The 21,264-nt window shown below is 40.2% G+C and overlaps 6 protein-coding genes across 7 annotated transcripts; all 6 read right to left on the bottom strand.

Moving 5' to 3' along the window:
• Nucleotides 1–682: 682 nt before the first annotated feature.
• Nucleotides 683–1,093, bottom strand: LOC108933812 (histone H3). Its single transcript, XM_018751153.2, has one exon. It carries the CDS (start codon nt 1,091–1,093, stop codon nt 683–685), a length of 411 nt encoding a protein of 136 aa, XP_018606669.1.
• A 738-nt stretch (nt 1,094–1,831) lies between these two features.
• Nucleotides 1,832–2,218, bottom strand: LOC114910268 (histone H2A-like). The gene has a single exon (XM_029250692.1). The coding sequence runs from the start codon at nt 2,216–2,218 to the stop codon at nt 1,832–1,834; it is 387 nt and encodes a 128-aa protein (XP_029106525.1).
• Nucleotides 2,219–3,055: 837 nt separating this feature from the next.
• LOC114910262 (histone H1-like) lies at nt 3,056–3,689 on the bottom strand. The gene has a single exon (XM_029250661.1). It carries the CDS (start codon nt 3,686–3,688, stop codon nt 3,056–3,058), a length of 633 nt encoding a protein of 210 aa, XP_029106494.1. The 5' UTR covers nt 3,689.
• Nucleotides 3,690–7,197: 3,508 nt separating this feature from the next.
• Nucleotides 7,198–7,689, bottom strand: LOC108922276 (histone H2B-like). Its single transcript, XM_018732320.2, has one exon. It carries the CDS (start codon nt 7,687–7,689, stop codon nt 7,198–7,200), a length of 492 nt encoding a protein of 163 aa, XP_018587836.2.
• A 1,827-nt stretch (nt 7,690–9,516) lies between these two features.
• Nucleotides 9,517–13,000, bottom strand: LOC108922275 (putative methyltransferase DDB_G0268948). Its single transcript, XM_018732318.1, has 6 exons — nt 12,659–13,000; nt 12,195–12,355; nt 11,764–11,977; nt 11,451–11,551; nt 10,138–10,275; nt 9,517–9,607 (listed from the first exon to the last, which is right to left on the bottom strand). Exons 1-6 carry the CDS (start codon nt 12,767–12,769, stop codon nt 9,517–9,519), a joined length of 816 nt encoding a protein of 271 aa, XP_018587834.1. The 5' UTR covers nt 12,770–13,000.
• A 2,039-nt stretch (nt 13,001–15,039) lies between these two features.
• LOC108922288 (putative methyltransferase DDB_G0268948) lies at nt 15,040–20,880 on the bottom strand. Of its 2 annotated transcripts, none has more exons than XM_018732334.1 (7): nt 20,817–20,880; nt 18,977–19,164; nt 17,833–17,993; nt 16,903–17,116; nt 15,945–16,045; nt 15,392–15,529; nt 15,040–15,197 (listed from the first exon to the last, which is right to left on the bottom strand). In XM_018732334.1, exons 2-7 carry the CDS (start codon nt 19,085–19,087, stop codon nt 15,107–15,109), a joined length of 816 nt encoding a protein of 271 aa, XP_018587850.1. In that variant the 5' UTR covers nt 19,088–19,164; nt 20,817–20,880; the 3' UTR covers nt 15,040–15,106. The 2 variants fall into 2 exon arrangements, with proteins under 2 accessions (XP_018587850.1, XP_018587851.1); XM_018732335.1 differs by having other exon boundaries at nt 15,092–15,197; nt 15,392–15,450.
• Between the last annotated feature and the right edge of the window lie 384 nt (nt 20,881–21,264).

Raw genomic sequence — 21,264 nt, 5'->3', positions numbered from 1 at the left:
TTGCTTTCTCTCTACCATTGCTGATATGTCATTACTTTTTTTTTTTTTTATTCCTGCCCCCCCTTCTTAAAGTATTTGCTCCCCTCCTTTTTTTAAAAGTAGTTCCTCCTTTTTTAGTATTTACTCCCTCTTTTACTGTAGTTATTGTATCATTTTAGCTTTATTTATTGAAGTTTTAGAGTATTTATTGTGTACACGTTGTTTTTACGTTTGACCCTCTCAGCATCGCTCAAGAATTCGTATGTGCCCGGACCCTGTGTACGTATACAAATGGCAAATAAAGTTCTATTCTATTCTGTTCTGTTCTGTCAAGGCATCAAGCATTAGGAACCTTTGACATTGAACCCAGTTGAGGTAATAATTCATTCCCTTCTCCCTTGGTGTTTGAGGAAGGGAAAGAAAGGAAGGGAAAAAAAAAAAAAAAAAAAAAAAAGAAGAGTTTTACACTTGATGCATTCAGACAGGCAAGACTTTCAGAACCTGACACGGAGATACCGGTATTATAACGGATTTCAACCGAAGCAGGTTACCCTCACCTGTGGACAAGACTACTGTACTACAATGTATTTTTCTTTTTTAAGCCACTAATATGGTTAATGAAACACGTGCTCTTTTGAGGCAGAATTGAAGTGGCTCTTAAAAGAGCCTTTGGGCTTTGTGACGAGTGTCTGCAACGGGAACTTCAAGCGCGCTCTCCCCGGATACGACGGGCTAGCTGGATGTCTTTGGGCATGATGGTCACCCTCTTGGCGTGAATAGCGCACAAGTTGGTGTCTTCAAACAGACCAACCAGGTAAGCCTCGCTAGCCTCCTGCAGAGCCATGACAGCGGAGCTCTGGAAACGAAGATCAGTCTTGAAGTCCTGGGCGATTTCTCGCACCAGGCGCTGGAACGGCAGCTTGCGGATCAGCAGCTCCGTGGATTTCTGGTAGCGGCGGATCTCTCTCAGAGCCACCGTGCCGGGCCTGTAGCGGTGAGGTTTCTTCACGCCGCCGGTAGCCGGGGCACTTTTGCGTGCAGCCTTGGTGGCAAGCTGCTTCCTGGGAGCTTTGCCGCCGGTAGATTTGCGAGCGGTTTGCTTGGTACGAGCCATCACGATACAACACTTCTTACGAACTGCCTTGAAATCGCACGCTTCGCGCGTCGTTGTCTTATAAACACAATAAACGTGCTCCCATTGGTCGGTTTCGTTCTACATTGCCATTGGTCAACCACTACAAGTACTAACGTTTGCAATTGGTGAACTTTTGCGGCGCAAATAGAGAAAATCGGAGAGCTTCCTTCGCGGTTTAATTACTGTATCAAATATGAGATACATTAGATTTAACGTGTCGTAAACTCTTCCACGTAAAATACCAATAGCAACCCCATATCCATATGAAGCGCTTATAAATAATTGAGTGTGAGAACAGTCTTCGTCTTGAATCTTCAGACGAGCTTTACACACTCACAGTATATCGATATGCTGTATGATGTCGGCTTAAAATCAAGCTTCTTAAAAATAAAAGCGACCATCTATTCTGCTGGATTTAAAAAAAAAAAAAAAAACCCCAACCAAGTATTTAATGTTAGAGTAATGACCAACCTCAGTAATTATGCCTGCGGTCGGAACGCGTCCCGGGTTACGTGGAACAGAGGAAAATTGTAGGGCTCGGGGAAATTACCCACAAGCTCAGGACATTTATAAGGTTATAAAGTTCATGGGCTATGACACTAAGGAAAATGCTTAAATCAAACAGAGAACGTTTCATGTATAGAGAAAGATACTCTCTTTGAAAATGGAAGTGGCTCTTAAAAGAGCCGTTGTGTTGTGTAGCAACTGAAGCTCAGTTTACTTAGTCTTGACGGTCTTCTCCGTTTTCTTGGGCAGAAGAACGGCCTGAATGTTAGGAAGTACGCCACCCTGGGCGATCGTGACGCCTCCCAGCAATTTATTCAGTTCCTCATCGTTGCGGACAGCGAGCTGCAAGTGGCGGGGAATGATGCGCGTTTTCTTGTTGTCCCGGGCAGCATTGCCAGCCAACTCGAGGATTTCAGCAGTCAGGTACTCGAGCACAGCAGCCAAATAAACTGGGGCTCCAGCACCAACACGCTCAGCATAGTTGCCTTTGCGTAGCAATCTGTGAACACGGCCGACTGGAAACTGCAGTCCAGCTCTGGATGAACGAGTCTTGGCCTTAGCTCTAGCTTTGCCACCAGTTTTTCCACGTCCGCTCATTGTAGTACAATACACCGTTCCTCTTCACACAGACAACTGAAACAGTAACCGAGCGTGCCTAAGACCACATTTATATTGACAACCCTTTCTCTCATTGGACAGAAGTATGAAACGACGACATCCAATCAGCATGAAGAACAATTTTGGCGCTCAGACCCCTCCCCTCCTTTGCGCCTTACCAACAGAAATAAACAGTTGCTTTCGGAGTACTTTACAGTTTGCGACAATTAGCCCTTTGTGGAGATGTTTTATTTTTAAGCATACTTGGTCTTACTTTGAATTTTAATAGTCGATTATAAAACGTTATACCAAATACACACACACATTTGCAGAACCGCTTGTCCCATACGGGGTCGCGGGGAACCGGAGCCTACCCGGTAACACAGGGCGGAAGGCCGGAGGGGGAAGGGGACACACCCAGGACGGGACGCCAGTCCGCCGCAAGGCACCCCAAGCAGGACTCGAACCCCAGACCCACCGGAGAGCAGGACTGTGTTCCAACCCACTGCGCCACCGCACCCCCGTTATACCAAATATTCAAGGGATAAATGACTCAAAACTCCCCAGTGACCCACTGGCCAAAATACTATTCAACCGATTGACTATTTTGTCATTGTCAGTTCCCCCCTCCCCTTATAGGGACAAGCATGCTTTTAAAGAGGGTACGGTGTAGCATTTTATACTGAATTAAGTGAGCGAAAACGTGTAATGCATGCGTCAGCGTGTAACAACATATTTTTATGATACCGAAAGTTTTATGCAGGAAAATTTCTCTCCTTATTAACCACGTGGTGGCTCTTAAAAGAGCCTTTTATGAATACTGCGAAAAGAGCGTGTTCACTTCTTTTTAGGAGCCGCTTTCTTAGCCTTGCTGCTCTTGGGCTTTGCCACTTTGGGCTTGGCTGCCGCCTTTGCCTTCTTGGGGCTCTTGGTCGCCTTCTTGGCCGCTGCCGGCTTCTTAGCTTTCTTAGGGGTCGCCTTTTTAGCTGCCGCAGCGGGCTTCTTCGCCTTCTTCGGGGACTTCTTGGCGGAGGAGGCGGCTTTCTTCGCAGCCACCTTCTTGGGCTTCTTGGCCGCGGCAGGCTTCTTTGCGGCTGGCTTCTTGGCTTTCGGAGCCTCCTTCTTGGCCGGCTTCTTCTTGGTGGCCTCCGCCTGCTTCTTGTTCAGCTTGAACGAGCCAGAGGCGCCGGTCCCTTTGGTCTGGACCAGAATGCCTTTGGTCACCAGGCTTTTGATTGCCAGCTTGACGCGGGAGTTGTTCTTCTCCACATCGTAGCCTGCTGCCGCCAGAGCCTTTTTCAGGGCGGCCAGAGACACGCCGTTTCGCTCCTTGGAGGCCGAGACGGCTTTCACGATCAGGTCCCCGACGCTGGGACCCGCCTTCTTAGGCTTGGACGCAGCCTTCTTCTTGGAAGCTTTAGCCGGAGCGGCGGCAGCGGCGGCTGCCGGAGCTGGAGCGACTTCTGCCATTTGCTTCTTCCTTCTTTTCACACCGAGAGCGGAGTTGTTCTGAGAGCTGAGCGCGCGCCCGGAGGCGGCCCTTAAACAATGATTGAGAACCTTGTAGACTCAAGCAGCCCGCCGCCGTTCCTCTCGAGCTCCGAGCCGAGTTCTCCCCTTGTGTTTTCTTCTCCTCGAGATCCTTCCCAAATCCATTCGTGACATTTGCTACGGGACAAAACATACGTAGAATTCAGACGGCGACTTCGCGTTCAATGTAAATTCAAGCCTCCCCCTGTACTTCAGGCTGTTCACTTCTGAAATGCCATGAAAGCGCGCTCTCGGAGCTCATATATAAGGCCGTATGTGTTCCATTTCATCCCGTCGTTTACGAATTAAACGAGACAGTCTTATTATAATAATGCAATCAGTGCTACACTTCCGACAAAAGGCCTTTGTCTAAATCACAGTTGTGTTACCAAGTGTCGAATGTCAACGTGTGATACCGAAATCCGAGTTTCTGTCAACGTACGAAACACATGTAATGTAACCTTGACACGAAAGGAGGTTTTAACACAGTTTAAACACATCATCGCAATGTATCGAAATCTTTTTTTTTTTTCTAGTTTACACCCATTTTTATACACCGAACAAAAAGCCGAATCAAACATTTTCGAAGCACTGCTTAATACTACTCCGTGTCTTATCGCTCCTAAAGTACTTTACGCCTAAAGACATCAGTCCTTGTATTTGGAGGCAGGTTCAAGCAGGCAGTTTGTCCCCAGAAATATGATTTTTACCATCACCTGACTAAAATGTAGACCCAAAAAGCACCTGTTACATACAAACGATGATATGGATTTTTTTTTTTTTCTCTTTTCCATACTTTATTCAATACCATAAGAACAGAAATAAAACTTCCAATGTTCCACATCACAAACATTAAACAACATCCTCACATTTCATTATAAAAACATTTCCCAACACAAACATGACAGAGCTTACTTCTCCAAACATCTTGAGTAATAAACATCGGAATTTAACAGCAAAATGTAGATATCCATTATGACAAAAGGAACCTGGGGCTTTAAAACCCTTCACCAAAGAGTGGTTCAAATACCAGATTTAAAACACGTGTACCGCACCCACAAGAAAAGTACCCAGGCACCCATGCCAGAACAGCCACATTCTGATTTTGCTACGATGACATGGAAATAGCATAGCTTAATTGCTTACAGCAGGCATGTATGTCAGCATGTGGAGGTAATATGGGCATAGAGGTGAAAACAGAAACTGGTCCAGCTGCTGGTGACACATTACTAAATACTGTAAATTACTTTGGATTATACAGTGCGTAGTCAGTGCACATTTCAATTCCAGTGAATTCGTTTGTAGCCAGATGCAGGTAGTGGTGTCTCAATGTCCAGGTTTTGGAAAAGCCGCATCTAGAATGAATGTCATGCATAAGCAGACATTTATATTCAAAACTTGTACCTTAGAGTTGCCAGAGTTCCTCTCCCCTTTGGCGTGTTGCTCAGGGTTGTATATTTCAGCTGCAAACAAACCTAATCGATTCAAGTCTTGTAGTAAAGTGCTAAAGCACATCGTATCCTCAACAGAGAGCGTCTACGTGTACTAAAAACCGATGTTGACCATACTGTTGCTGTTAAAGGAGGGCTCCGCAAACGGGACTGTGACAACACAAGCTGTATTGCACCTTCGCATGGTTGAACATCACACGCATAGTTCTCCGACACACCAAACAATGCAAGGATCAAGAATCACGGCACAATATCCCCCAGCTGATGTTCAGCACGGGTGTAAAATTCAATAAAGTTATTAAATTCAAATACCGACTACAACAAAAGAACAATACACAGCCTCATCCCCACCATACATACTATAAAACCACTTTACACCATAATATCTGGCAGATTATTTGCCTGAAACAGTGTCATCTTCCTTTTGAAATTGATTATACATACTATTACACACAAAAAGGCACATCAGTCGAAGTTCAAAAGCCAAAAACACTGAGAAACCAAATATAGCAGAGCAAATCGGGGGTAGCGCGGTGGTGCAGCGGGCTTGGCCCAGGCCTGCTGTCTAGTGGGATCTGGGGTTCCAGTCTTGCTTGGGTGCTTGGGGTGCCCTGCGATGGACTGGCGTCCCCTCCCCCTCCAGCCTTGTACCCTGTGTTGCTGGGTTATGCTCCGGCTCGTCGCGACCCCACTTGGAACAAGTGCTTTCAGTTAATGTGTGTGTCTAAATCTGTGGGACTTTAAATTGTAAGAATTGATAGCATGTAAAACAGAATATAATTTGAAAATCAAATGTGCCCAACAAAACCCAAGGGAGAAAAAATCTTCAGCCTTATCTGTATGTCCAGTTTCAATCTCTAATGCCACTCTGTTATCCAATACAGTAAAACACAAACGCCTGCAACAGCATAGACAGCATTATCCATGTGTTTCAGCAAAACAACATTAATAAAAATGTTTTTTTTTTTTTTAATAAGTCTGTACAGTTTTCGTGACATTTGCTACAGGACAAAAAAGAAAAAAAAAATTCGGCCACAGGCTTCACGTTCCATTTACATTCTCGTTCCGACACGTACTTCCTGCTGTTGGCTCCTGGGAAAGAAGCTGCCCCTAATCTGACGGTTAAAAGTGCTAATAGTTCTTTACCTTCTACCAAAATTTAGGAGAACGGAGTCTCTGTTCGGGATGACTTTTTAATAATTCCCTTTGCTTTTTCAGGGCACAGTGTGTTACACAGTAGATATCTTGTACAGAGGGCAGCTGAGTTCCAGTGATATTCTGGGTTGACGTCACCACCCCCTGTAGCGTTTTGTGGTGCTGGACTTGGCAAGAACTGTACTAGGTTCTTGGACTAGGACTGCACTGTGCACCTCTATGGGTTGATGAGCAGAAGTGGAGTCATTCGGACCCTCCTCAGGCACCTAGGAATAGAGCAGCCCGTGTGTCTTCTTGGCAATGACTAATATACAGTGGGTTGCACTCCTTTCAGGTCCTAGGTGATGGTCATTCATTGAATTGCAAAGGTGCTGATTCTCCACCACAAACTTATTGGAGTCACATCCAAACGAGAGCCTCCCACTTATCCTTGGGTTTCAAGTAATCCCGTTGCGTGTCCTTCTCCATCATACATGTGAACAATTCGTGTCGACTTTACTTTAAGGGTTTAAATATGATTGCATTTTACATTGTCGGATGGGAGTAAAGAATTCTGTATTTTGTGTTTGGAAATTTGTAATATGCAATGCGGTCTTAGTATCACCTATAACGAGTTGCTTCCATTGTTTGTCACTTTTTCGTTTGTAGTCTGTGCTCGGTTTTTAATCAGCTTTCTCGCATGAATCAAATTTAAATCTTGATGCAAGTGATACCGTGGGGACACCAACCTCATTGATTCGGTAGAGTCTATCAGTGCTGCACAACTAAAAAATGTTGCCCTTTAACTGGAATAGATGGGTGGCTCTTAAAAGAGCTTTGCGCATCACCGAGTTGCACAGCGCTTTACTTTGAGCTCGTGTACTTAGTGACAGCCTTGGTACCCTCGGACACCGCATGCTTGGCCAGTTCACTGGGCAGCAGGAGGAGCACGGCGGTCTGAATCTCCCGGGAAGTGATAGTCGAACGCTTGTTGTAATGAGTCAAACGAGAAGCCTCACCGGCGATGCGCTCGAAAATATCGTTCACGAACGAGTTCATGATGCCCATAGCTTTAGAAGAGATGCCGGTGGCGGGGTGGACCTGCTTTAGCACCTTATACACATAAATTGCGTAGCTCTCTTTCCTAGACTTTCTGCGCTTCTTCCCTCCTTTGCTTGCTGTCTTTGTCACGGCTTTCTTCGAGCCCTTCTTGGGGGCGGATTTTGCAGGATCAGGTATAATAGCACCACTAACAGAATTTCTTTTTTTAAAAAACAGCAAAAATTTCCTCCTTGCACTCTGCTTTATATAAGCGCTAAGTTGCAAATAAACACCGCGAATTAAGAGCCGATTCATTGGACGTTGACAACCCGCCTCGTCTAATTTGAATACTATTGGCCAGAATAATTTGGCGCCCAAAATTTTGCGAACAAAGTTTTTTTTTTTTTTTTTTAAGTGTAATTAAAACAAACCACACACGCTAAAACAAACCAATCAATGTAAAATCAGTACATATCGCAGTAATCAGCGTTGATGGAGACCACGAAGACACCACATTGTTCACTATAATACTTGATTAACACTAAGCAGATTGCAGTTGGGGAGAGGGAATGGAAATATTACTTTTTATTAGAATATATAGTATTCGCTACTGAATTGCTTTTAAAGCATTTTTGATCTTTTATTGTCAAACATAAAATATTCCATGACATTTCCATAACATAAAACACAGCCACACACCTTTACATCTTAAGTGTAAAATACATAGCTGTTCTGATGAGAGTATTTCATACAAGATTTTACACACCTTTGAACATCTCATTAAAATCTCAGAAGTATTTAAAAAATACCATAAAGCGCCTGGGAGATTCGAAAGGACGTTGGTTGAAACTAACTCCGTCTGTGTGGATTTTCCACTTTTTTTCTTTGTGGTCACGTGGGTTTCCTCTCAACGTCAAAATATATGCAATAGGTTTTTGTATTACCACAACTGAACAATGTGCTGAAAGAATGTTAAAAAGTAAAAAGCAGTGGTTTACAGTATTGCACTTGTCAGAGGTTGTTGATCTAGCATTGCTCTGTTTCCTCACTAATCCTAAATCATGGGGGGAAGGAGATGCTTGTGGCTATTTCTCTGGAAACAGAACTGGATGCACACAATACATTTTGTGACAATTTATACTGCTACTGTAAGAATGTACAAGATGCTCTGTTACAAATGGGAAGCAGGAACACTTGTCAAAGCACAAAGTTAAAAGGTATGTACGGGCTATTTATGATTTCAAGTAGAAATGGAGAACACACACCTGTGCATGTGTGTGAGTAAAAATATATACACATACATGTGTGCACAACGGAGAACATGAACAAGCATACTGTCAAACACAGATAGTACTAAGTTTGTTTTTAACTCATTTTAAAAGCCAATGCCTCACAGTTAATGAAAGCTTAATGAAGATGTCCTTTAATTTATTTAGTCAAGGTTGACAAACTTCAGATTAAGGTATAATGAATTAAGTGTAGTGAGACCTTTTTTACTAGATAAGTGAAGAAAATATAATTTAAATCAGACTTTAAAATGTTTGTAAACTAGTTAGTTTTGCAATAAGGTGATGCGATTCCTAAAAAAACGTGTTATGCCAATTAGCATAAAATAACTTTCAATGGTCACAACTGCTACATTATGTAAATCAAACTATTTATTTTGCGGAGGGTGGAATCCAGCCTCTGACAGATTAGTGCCTGAGCCAATGAGAAAAATGGGTTTCTTATGGCAGCATAGCCAGCTGACATTATTGTACACCGGATGGAGTTAGATGTTATGACCAAATGTTGACTCAGAAGCAATAAGGTTGATTGGACAGCTGTCATGCCATCGAGACCAGGTCAAATTCATACAACTCATGTGGTTTCCAAGGCAAGGGAGCTTAAGTGGTTTGCTACCTTATTCCACTGCCTTCATTCACGTTTGTTTGCAGGTACAAACACACCATGAGCTAGACTTGTCCCCATTATAAGTCAAGGACTACCTATAAATCAATGTATTACAGAAGAAATAAAGAAATCACACATAACTTTGCAACCATAGGTTTATTTTTTTTTTTTTTGGAGAGGTGTTACTATGTGTCATGTATTAGTAACACCATTCTTGATCTTCAGAATATACACAAACCCAAGAAGTCCTTACAAAGGCTTGCATGCCAGTATACAGAAGTAGTTCAATTTGATTTCTATCCTTGTGTCAGGGGAAGAGACACCCATCGCTTCCAGAAATCTGAAACAGAAAACAACAGTATCCATGGATAAATTAACTGGCCTGTGTAGAATTTCTGTGGATGAAGAAGTTCTTTAACTCATGCAGTGTAATGTGGCTGGTGTAATGAAGCCCACAGGTTTGTGTTAAGGTGTTACCTTTTGCATGAGTCCAGTGTACAACATGTATGGATAGAGAATCTGACCACTTCTGAAGAGTGTGTTCTCCATTTCTACTTGAAATCATAAATAGCCCGTATATACCTTTTAACTTTGACAAGTATTCCTGCTTCCCATTTGTAACAGAGCATCCTGTACATTCTTACAGTAGCACTATAAATTGTCACAAAATGTATTGTGTGCATCCAGTTCTGTTTCCAGAAGGTGGTGTTTGTAACAGTTTCCAGGTCTGAGTGAGGTCACCTGGCTTGGAAGTCAGCATTGATATGTGTGTAGAAGTTATTTTTTCTCTTGCTGAGAAAGTGCCCATATAGTATGGAGTGGCTGCTTGGACTATGTGTACCGATCATCAGGACTTTGTGGAGAGGTTACCTTGTCTGTGTATTTTGGAGCAGTGCTGCACCCGCTTCTGGCTGGGCTCTTCGATACTCCTGGTAGAAGGAGAAGGTCTCAATGAGGCCAGCTACCTCACTGACCGAGATGTGCATCTTCACTGGGATAGTGTCCACTCTTTCAAAGACAGAGGGTTTGCTAATTAGTTTCTTTTTTTTTTTTAGTTTTGGGTACAAAGTAGAATGATATGCAAATTGTCAAAGTATATATTTGTCACAATTTCGGAAACAATGTAATCCATATACGGATTTAAAATGAGATGATACTGCTGTAATTGTTAATAAAAAAAGAGGAAAAAAAAAAACTGTTCCAAGGCAGAGTCTAAGTATTATAAGGGAAGGGAGCACTAATCCTGCCTTCATGAGTGCATCTACAAACTTCACAAGACCATGAAACCCAGTACAATTTCAGCCTAACTAGCACCGTAGGCTTCCTTTGTGTATTTTTTTTTTTTCTTCTCCATGAAAATCTGGTTGTAAAGAGAATTCTCAAATAACTCACCGTTGCCATTAATTTAAATGGGGGAAAACTATGTTCCTGAGCTACTAAAGGTTCACCCTTTTTTTTTCTTTTTCCTACTAAACATGCAAAATTGGTGTCTTACCTTTTAATCACTGAAAGAATCTGATTAAGAACCAAATCCAGATTATGAGAACTGCTCTAGATCCTAGGTATAACATATTCAAAATCTCTTATACATAACATTTGCTGGCTTATTTTTCAATCCTCTCTCCCTCATTGATCTTACAATTATAGAAGAGTAAATAGTATTATGTTGTTCTTGTGCAGCATGTTGGAACAAAGCTCCTGGACTGCAACTTCAAAAAAAAAAAAAAAAGTTTGCAATTGTAAGAAAGTGGTGCCCTGTAAAGTGTCTTGCATCATGCTCTTGGGATAGATTCCAGAATCACAACACTGCACTAGAGAAGCAGTTATTAATAATGGATAGATTGTATTGATCTTTCATTTCTGTATTTTTTTTAAATGATTTACTGTAAAATGCTTTCGAATTGTACCCAGAGATAGAGAAACCGCTTTGAAATGCACTATAATGTAAATAGAATTATTAGAACTCTGCTTAACAAGGCAGTTCTCAATTACTGTAATCACGTGTAGCGGCTCATAACACCTCTGACTTATCATTTGGCTATAGAAGAATAGTAAATGAAATCACACAAGCCATTCACGATGATATTGAATTCAAAAGATAGTTACACCCATTTTACACTAAGTTTTAAATTGATAAGGTAAGGCCTTACAATTTTACCTTTTCACCTTTTATCACACTTTACCTCTTTTTATCTGGGAAAGGGATTGCCTCAAAAAGGTCTTGGAGTTTGCTGTTGGCAACTGTCACCTTCATGCTCATGTAAGGCAACAGGAAATTAAGAACCTGGAAAAGGTAGCCTAAACATCACTAGAAGCCACAGTGAAATAGTTTCTACATGTTTTCATTACATATTAAAGCTACATATAAAAACTTTCCTACTCAACCCACCTGATATGAAGTATTAAAGCTGTTAAATATAAATGCATTTTTATTGTCAGTAAGTACACTGAATTTAGTTACTCATTAATGAAAAGACATACACTGAAATTACTAACCTCCTGGTAGATGCTGGTGATTCTGTCTCCACAGCAGCCATAATTCAGTTCCAAGATGTCAACATACCCCAATAGGGCAATGCAACCACGGGGCTTCAGGATCCGGTTTGCTTCTCTCAGAAACTTCTCTGGATTAAACCAGTGAGCAGCTGAGGCAGCAGTCAGCAGGTCCACTGAGCCATCGGGGAAGGGCAGCTCCTCTGCGATTCCAGTTCTGCAGTATTCAGTGTATGCACCATGGCCATTTTGAGATCAGACATGTTTTGTTAAAGTAAGAATCAACATCTATTACTGATTTTTCTGAAATGCGCAGTGGTGGAATCAACTGTCTGCCATATTGCTTTGTAGTAACATTGAAAAGCAGGTTTTATTTTTTTGAAACTGCATCAAGACTGAATGATTGTCACTACACTAATAGCAATAATGCTGACCTATAGGTGACATTAGGGCAGCCACGCACTGCCCTTGCTTCCTCAATTTGGCTTTCACTGACATCAATGCCCACCACATCCAAAAAGTAAGGTGCCAGAAGACGAGTGTTCTGTCCTGTTCCACAGCCCAGGTCAACTGCAAGAAGATGGGGTGGTCCTTTCTGCTGGACAAGAAGCACAGCATGTTCTGTATTTTGTCAATTTTCAGAACTCTATAAGCAGTGAAAGAGAAAATATCAAACATTTGAATCACACCTAAGCCAGTATTTTGTACATACTTAGGCACACAAAACCAGTACAAAACAAGTACAGGTCAACTTAAAGGTTAAACTGTTTCATGGATTTATCCTGTCACAGGACTAGGGATTGAAGATTATACGACTGTGGCTGTACAAAAATTGACCTTTACTTCACTCCCCTACAAGAGAACTGAGAGGTATTTCTTAGTAATTTTTATTGTTTACCTTCTCATCCAAATATTGAAGGATCAAGTTCTTGACCTCATCAGGAGGGACAAAGCGGTAGAGTTGGTAAATGGAGGAATGGTGCTTGTCTTCAAACAGCCTATGGGTCATGATTTCTTCTTTGTACTTCAGTAGTACACTGACTCAGCAAACCATTACAATTTGCCTCACACAGCCTTGCAAATCATTACCTGAAGGAAGTGAACTAGAGCTGCTGTTGAACTATTTAACCCCTTACTTACATTTGAATGTTTACTGTGCAGATGTTCCAGATTGAACTGCAGGTGAAAACCAGAGGATGTGTGCAAAATATTACATTTTAATATATACAGTACTGTGCAAAATTTTAGGCACTTGGGGGGAGAATGCTTCCAAAAATAATGCTCTTAAACTTCCTACAAAGCTTAGTAACCATCCATCGTCAACAACTGCTTGGTGTGGCGGGCTTGGCTGGGTCCCGCTCTCTGGCAGGTCTGAGGTTCGAGTCCAGCTTGGGGTGCCTTGGGATGGACTGGCATCCTGTCCTGGGTGTGTTCCCTCCAGCCTTGTGCCCTGTGTTGCCAGATTAGCCCTCTAAAACAAATATTTTTGTGAAACATCTAAGTGCCTAAGACTTCTGCACAGTACTGTACACACACACACTTTTTTTTTGGCAAATGTGGGTACATTTTTAGCAAAATCAAAATTTCTTTTTTCCTCCTCCAACTTGTGTTAACATTGCTGGTAGTAATTTTAAACAGTTTTACCTTCAACTAGTGCAAGAAGAATGTAACCCCAATAGTTCAGTGAAATTATCAAAATAAGAACACATGACCCATCAGAAGCAAAAAAGCAGAAAGATAAAAGATGTCAAAAACTGAAATCCAAAACTGTAAACTAAAAACAAGATCTTTTTTGAGAGGTGTTTCCTTGAGAATTCTCCAGTAACCTCACAATTCTCAGAGCATTCTGACAGTTTAGTCCATTCTGTCCAGATTCATGGCTATTGGTTGAGTGGTTGACTCCTGCAAACCCTCCAAAGCTGACAGCAAGTGTTTAATGCAGACAATATGATTTTCAAAATTATTCAAACAATTGGTTAACATGATGAGTTTTAGTTTCATAGCTACAATGGAGAAGAAATGTTTCTTTAGTTCAGCATTGATATAGTCAAGCTGATCCAGCTTTGTGATTTGAGCCTTCACACCTCTCATATCTTTCATAGTGCTCACTTGGCTCACTTGACCACATGATATTTGGCCAGATATTTTCCTCATCTTTTTCATCCAAGCCATCAAATCTACTTCTAAGGTGAACTGGTAGAGCTGACAACAGAACAGGTGGCCAGAGCCCTAATCTTCTTCCTCATCAGATGCTTGAAAGGCACCCATAACTGCTGTCTTCAGGTGTGCAGTCTACATCGGTCTTTTCTCTGCTGGCTCTATTTTAATTCTATTTCCTTACTGACAGCAAGTTGAGGGGGAAGAGAAAAAAGAAGCATTTAAACTTCTCACTTGTAAACAAAAAAAAAACAGTATAGTGGGGAAAATATCGAAATTGTGGATGTCTGGAGATGAGCTAAAAGTTAAGCATCCAGCTTAGCAAACAGTCACATGAGCAACCCCTTTATACCATTTAAAAGGATACAATGAGGACTGGTCAGTAATTTAATTTAACCAACTAATGACTGCATAATTAGGAAGCAGATTTTGTTTTTTAGCTACTTTATTTACTTTTTTAATTTCATTACAGTTATACCTTGAAAAGACAATTAAAGAAAACAATCTGCTTCACTGGGTAGATAGTTTGGTTAATCTAATCAAACTTGTATTTTGTACAATTCTTAAGGAGAATTACTGACAAGGTTTCCATTCACTGATTTTTATTGAATAACTTCAGGTTTGCGTTCAACATTTACAAATTTAGTGTTCACTTTACAGTACTGTATATACTTACCGTCATAACAGTTGCATTGAACTTAACATGGTGACAAATTGTGAGATGTCATTCTTAGACTAACTCTTAAAGGTCAGAAATGTGCATTTACAATAAGGCGTGAATAGAGTTAAAAGACTAAACTACCTGACATCAGCATTAATGTGATAAATGAAAACTAAATTTTGACACAGCTGTTCATCTGAAAATCTGATAATACTCAAATGAGTCTTAAACAAGGCATGTTTTGTAATTTTATAGAAAAATTAACTGATTTAATTATTTCAAAATGTTATTTTCTCAAAAAAATCAAATGTAAAACTTCCTAATTTAACATTCAAATGTTTATCAAATTATTAAATAATAATCTCTGAACAATTTATAGAATTATAATCCACAAAATGTGTATTTGATTTTAAATAGTCTAAGGAACAGAATTATTGGAATCAAAACGAGAATATCTGGTCATACAGTTGAAGGCATTCGATAGAAAAGCAAATGCATTATACATATCTGCCTGCTCTCTCAAACTCTCTACTGAGGCTTGCATGCCAATACACAGAAGTACCCCATTTCCATTTCTATCTTAGTTTCAGGGGATGAAACATCCATTGCCTTAAGAAACCTAAAACACAGAACAAGACCATTATAAGGACATATCTACCAAGAATACCTAGTCTGTTTATACTTAACTTATGTGTGAAGACATTAAGTGGGCTATGTGGAGTACTAAGGTATGCAATGTTATCTAGCATTGTGGAAAAAAGTGCAAATTTCCCAATATAAACTGGTCTGTGTGACCGCATACAATGGGGTTACCTGGTTTGTGTGTTCCTGAGCAGGGCTTGACCTGCCTCTGGGTTTGCTCTCTGGTAAGCCTGGTAGTAGGAGAAGGTTTCAATGAACCCACATACATCACTCACTGAGATATTCAGCTTGTCTGGGATGTTCTCAATCCTTACAAAAAAGAGAAGTAATTTTCAGTAAGCAGTAATTAATCTGTGTGTGTGTACAAAGGTTTTCCTGGCATAAAAACGTACGTAAATTAGTTTATTAATTCATATTTCATCACTATATACATGTTGTATGCTATGAAAACCTTAGTGCAATTCATAGGTTTCATTCATTTTAAAATACATATGAGTGCTCATAAGTGTGAATTTTCCTAATATGACCACTTATATAACGGAAGAATATAAATACAGTATTCACAGGTGAGCAGGTGTACATGACATGATTAATCTGACCTATTGAATAAAGAAAAAACTGTGGCTATACAAAATTGACTACTAATTTCCAAGGTTGCCAGTATTAGCTATGGCTAATGTCCAAACAGGGAAGAAATCTGAACAAATACCAAGTTTAATTTTACCTCTTTTTGTCACGGAAAGGGATGGCATCATACATAGCCTGCAGCTTACTGTTTACAACTGCCACCTGTGGGCTGGCATACGGCAGCAGGATATTCTTCATCTGGAAAGGTCATCAGTAAATGTTATTAGCTCCCCTATTAAAATGTCTAACAGTTTATAATGCATTTTGACTTCAAAAACTATGTTTTGTTCAGCAGTGATTGAAAAACTTTATCCTCAAAACACATAGGCTTCGGCGGCTAGTGTCAACTGACTGGGGTTTTAAGTATTCTGGATGAGACCGCGTCGTGTAGGACACTGGTTCTGACGTTTTGCTTCCCCTGTTGGAAGCATCTTCAGGTCCTGGACACCCCTCATTTCGAATCTTTATTCCAGACCCACGACGACCCGACTATCTCACACGGAAGCTCAGATCAACGAGCCGACCAATAACTAGAAAGATACAGTGCAGGTGGAAAACACAGCAGGGACACCACCCAATGGGACCACCCGCTACGACCCCCGAACCCGACCCCGTCCATAAATACACCCACTCTCATCACTCCAGTTCACATCCGGCCTTAACAAGATGTGGAAGCTCCCTGAAGATGCTTCCAACAGGGGAAGCGAAACGTCGGAACCAGTGTCCCACACGACACAGTCTCATCCAGAAGACTTAAAACCCCAGTCAACTTTATCCTCAGCTATAAAATTTTCCTTTAAAAATTGTTGTTTATCGTTGGGCATTTTCACTGACGTAAATGCGGGCAGTAACATGGTCAAAGGTAATACAACAGAATTCAGGTTCAAGGCTTGAATTGACAATGTTCCTGTTACATGTCTGGGTAACCATTACACTATTTGCTAAAGATTTGCAATAATGTTAAAGTGCACAGGTTGTTAATTGGCAATCCATCAGTAAGAGATTATTCAGGCAAATGAGGTACATGCTAGAGTGAAAATGACTTGATTCCTTACCTCCTCATAGATAGAGTTTAGTGTGTCTCCAGCAGAGCTGTAATGAAATTTCAAGGCATCCGTGTAGCTCAGCAGGGCAATACAGCCTCGAGGTTTCAGAGTTCTACTCGCCTCTTTCAAGAATTTATCTTGGTTGAACCAGTGGGCAGCTGAGGCTGCAGTCAGCAGGTCTACGGACCCATCCTGGAATGGCAGTTCCTCTGCAGTTCCAACCCTACATTAGTGAGTTTTGTGTTTCTATTCGTATTGATTTTTTTCTTTTACATATATACACTAGCTGATAAAAATGGCAAATGAATTACAAAGAACAGCATTAATTTGATTGCTTGTACTTAGTAGTATAATATTTAAGCAAAGTTAACGCACTGGGCACGGCCGATTTAGGGCACACATACAAATTGGGACTAGCAGACAGCCCTGGATGCCCATGCAGAGAGCAGCAACAAACTGCAAAACATCTGCTGGATTGCTACCCCACGTACACGCCCACATCAGTGGATTTGACGAACATCGACGATGCAGATGTTAAACTTTCGCTACACGAATCCAATTTTACAGCTTAAAGTTTGCCCTATATTGCTAAAAATCTGTTTTTGACCATAGATAGATAGAAAGATAGATAGATAGATAAAGCTAAGTTTATTTTTTTTCTCATTAATGAAATACTAAATTAGACTTGAAACATTTTTTTTTAGGTTTTTATGGAATACTTTACTAAAAAATTTTGAACAGAATGTGGAGTAAATAGCACCCATACAAAACACTACTCTTTCAGAGAATCAAAGTACATTCAGCTAAAATTAAGATGAAGTGATTTAAAAATTACAATGATAAAAGAAATGGATAATAATGGACTATATGAAATAAGGTTTTTATTAAAACTTCTGCACACTGAGTACTCCACCATTTAGAGTGTGTGGTAAAGCTCACCTATAGGTGACATTGGGGAAGCCCGGCACGGCATTGGCCTCAGAAATCTGGTTCTCACTGACATCAATTCCCACCACCTCCTGGAAGTGAGGAGCCAGCAGCCGGGTGTTCTGTCCTGTTCCACAGCCCAGGTCTACAGCAAGAACATGGGGTGGTTCTTTCTGTAGGAGAGGAACCACAAGAGTGGAGAAATATCATTAAAAAATTTGAATTTGTGTGAGCATTCATCATAAAATTAGAGTAATACCTGAAGGGGAAAAAGACTCTGGGCATATGTGTGCAAACAATTATGTTGTATAGTATGGTACATTTTTGGCACTTTTGTACATTCACAATAATATTGATTTGGAATTAAATTTAATCTGAACATTTTCACTTTTTCACTTCGTGTTATCACTGAGAAGCAAACGTTTTAGAAGGACATTTAGAGGGTCATAACTTACTAACTTTATTCTATTTATTCTCTAAGTAGAATAAAAACGGTTAAATGTCTTAAGTACATACATGTATTCAGCTTTACAATGAGTAAGGAAAGTTTTCAACAGAATTGTGTTTTAACCTGAGAATACTTTTATACCTTTATTAAAATACTGAACAACCCATTTTTTATCAAATCCAAACCAAATTCCACCCCTGAATTTTTCAAAAATACAATTATGACCTTTGGAGTTACCTCCCTATTAAGGCAATTAATAATACAGTCACTGCACGGTTAATGTATTATGCAAAGAACAAACACTAACCATCATCCTGTTTCTTGACCATATTCTCTAATACCAACTTTAGTGATCACACTTGTAAGTATGTATTTGTTAAAGTACATGCCTACAACCAAACCTGTACACCTTAACACTAATATTGCTCTCTGCTCAGGCTGTGCAATTCATGCGTATCCATTGCTTACACGTGTAGAATGAATAAATATTGATTTTCATTATCTGCAAATCAAGACCAAAAACATACATTATAATATTCTGTACTATACTCTCTGTATCATGTGGCATCATGGATAAAAGAAAAAAATATATATTTTTTTAATGTAACCGTATTGCTTATTTTCAACATGTTATTTTAAAAAGATTTTAAAAAAAATAAATATACACACACACACACACTAAATGTAAAGCCATTCACTGACGTTTACCTTCTCATCCAAGTACTGAAGGATCAGGTTCTTGACCTCAACAGGAGGGACAAAGCGGTACTGCTGGTAGATAGAGGCATGGTGTTTGTCTTCAAAGAGCCTGTGAGTCATGGTGGGGTCTCCTCTCACTTCAGGACTACACAGTGACTCAGCAAATCATGAGGATGGTCCTTCCAATGCCCAGTTACCTAGGGCAAGTAGATTGGATGGTTAGCATCTTCAAAGAATCAAATGATAATATGGGTGATACAGGAGCAAAAGACAAACTGGACACACCTCTTTAATGAATGAATGAGCTTTATTGCCAAGTGTGTTTACACATACAAGGAATTCATCCTGGTGACAGAAAATTCCACAGCACAGACAGAATGACAGTGACAAGACACAGATAATAAAAGTAGAGTGGGCTAATAAAAGATAAAAACATACAATGTAAAGACTGTTTTGTAATTTAAAGATATAATAAATTCTTTCTAACTATGATACATCTCCCACTTGTTCACATGCTGCAACTTCCACTGCCTTCTGCTGTTGGGCTGTTCAGCACATGTCAAGGCCGAACCACACAAGAGAATAAAATAAAGTATAAGAAAATATTGGGCCAAAGTAAGAGTCAATTTACAACATGTACATGTTATCTGTACTGTGCAAATGTTGACACACAGGAAATTAAAGAAAGGACTGCAGGAAGCCACACCTATGTAGACCATGCAAGCAAAGATTGCCATGTATTACACTAAAAACAGCTATGTCACTCTATTTCAAAGAACATACCGCTTCAAACTCAGAAGTGTTAGCAAACTGACAAATTACTTTTACATCTATACATCAAAAAAGGGAACGCCCGAACAGCTGGTAGCCTAGAGGTTCGAGCTACTGCCTTTTGACCTAAAGGTTGCAGGTTCAATTCACACCTCCAAACAGAGTACCCTTGAGCAAGGTACTTACCCTAAAATCGCTCTAATAAAATTACCCTGTGTATAAATGGGTAAATAATTGTAAGTTGCTTTGGAGAAAAGCATCAGCTAAAAAAAATATGGAAATTTGATGCTACATTTAAATTTTTAATAAGATACATCAGACTGCATTCATTTGTTGATTCATGCAAAGTAAATCACATGATTAAGATAAAACTGTTTTACCCCCGAACCCCCCGCTTTAATGCAATATGAATATTGTGGGCAACTACCACCTGTTTCCCTTGTCTTAGGAAACATCTAATGCCTTATCAATAGTTTAACACGAATTCCATTGTGCCATGTAAAATGCAGTGCTCGAGCACCAAATCAGAAGGGATAAAAAAAAAAAAAAAAAAAAACCTGGAGGACAAGACAAGCTTAACGTGTCACAAAAAGGAACGGGATTAAAACTGATCTGATGTTTTTCCTGTTAACTCTATTAATTAATAAACGAGAGAACGGCAGAACCGAGCTACACTACAACAACTACTACTAGAAAGATTGACTAGTCTACATCATCAGCCGGATAGACTACTAGTATACCTTATGTACCATATTTTCCTGTAATCAACTCGGTTTTAAGTGTCTCTGCTTAAATCGCCTCGATTAATGATACTAGCGACGTTTTAATCAATTAATGTGCTGACCCTCGTGTGGCACTGTCGCATGGTTTCGGATCAGGTTTAGAATAATTAAATCTGCGGCCGAAACTGACTCAACAACACTCACCGCTACGTAAACGATATACACTGCACCGAAACAAACTCTTTGTTCCTATCCAGTAGCTGCTAAACTTGAAACATATCTGACGCGCGTTTATTTATGAAAATTCATAAATGTTCTTTGCTGAATTTACAGAAGAAGATGGAAGGAGGCGATACCTGCCACCGCTGGGCTACCGGAGTCGTCGGTGGACTCAGATTGTCCAACTTCCGTAAACGTGTGACGTAACGATACGTCAGTCGAATTAACCCGCCCACGTTTCCAGAGGGCACCTCGTGCAAAAAGGGTGAAGCAAGGATACTTCATTGAAAACAAGGCAACTCTACAATGCTGACTGTAAAGATATTTAAAAAAAAAGGCTTCCGATAGACTTTTCAGGTGTGGTAAACTCTACTTATATTTGCTGGGTTACTGTTAAATCAAAACTTTATGTGCTCTACTCATCTGTGTGTACTTATGGTAATTATCACCCAATACCTATGTGACTGTGGATTTATTTCAGTGTTATGATTATTTATTTGTTTATTTTAATTTTCTGATTTGGTTTTTGGTTGTCATTTATGCAAACCACAAGTACAAATACATAAGCAAATATAAAATTAATAC

This window comes from Scleropages formosus, chromosome 1, assembly GCF_900964775.1.
Source record: "Scleropages formosus chromosome 1, fSclFor1.1, whole genome shotgun sequence".
NCBI lineage: Eukaryota > Metazoa > Chordata > Actinopteri > Osteoglossiformes > Osteoglossidae > Scleropages > Scleropages formosus.
The sequence above is the reverse complement of the archived record's forward strand: the minus strand, read 5'-3'. Positions and strand labels throughout refer to the sequence as shown.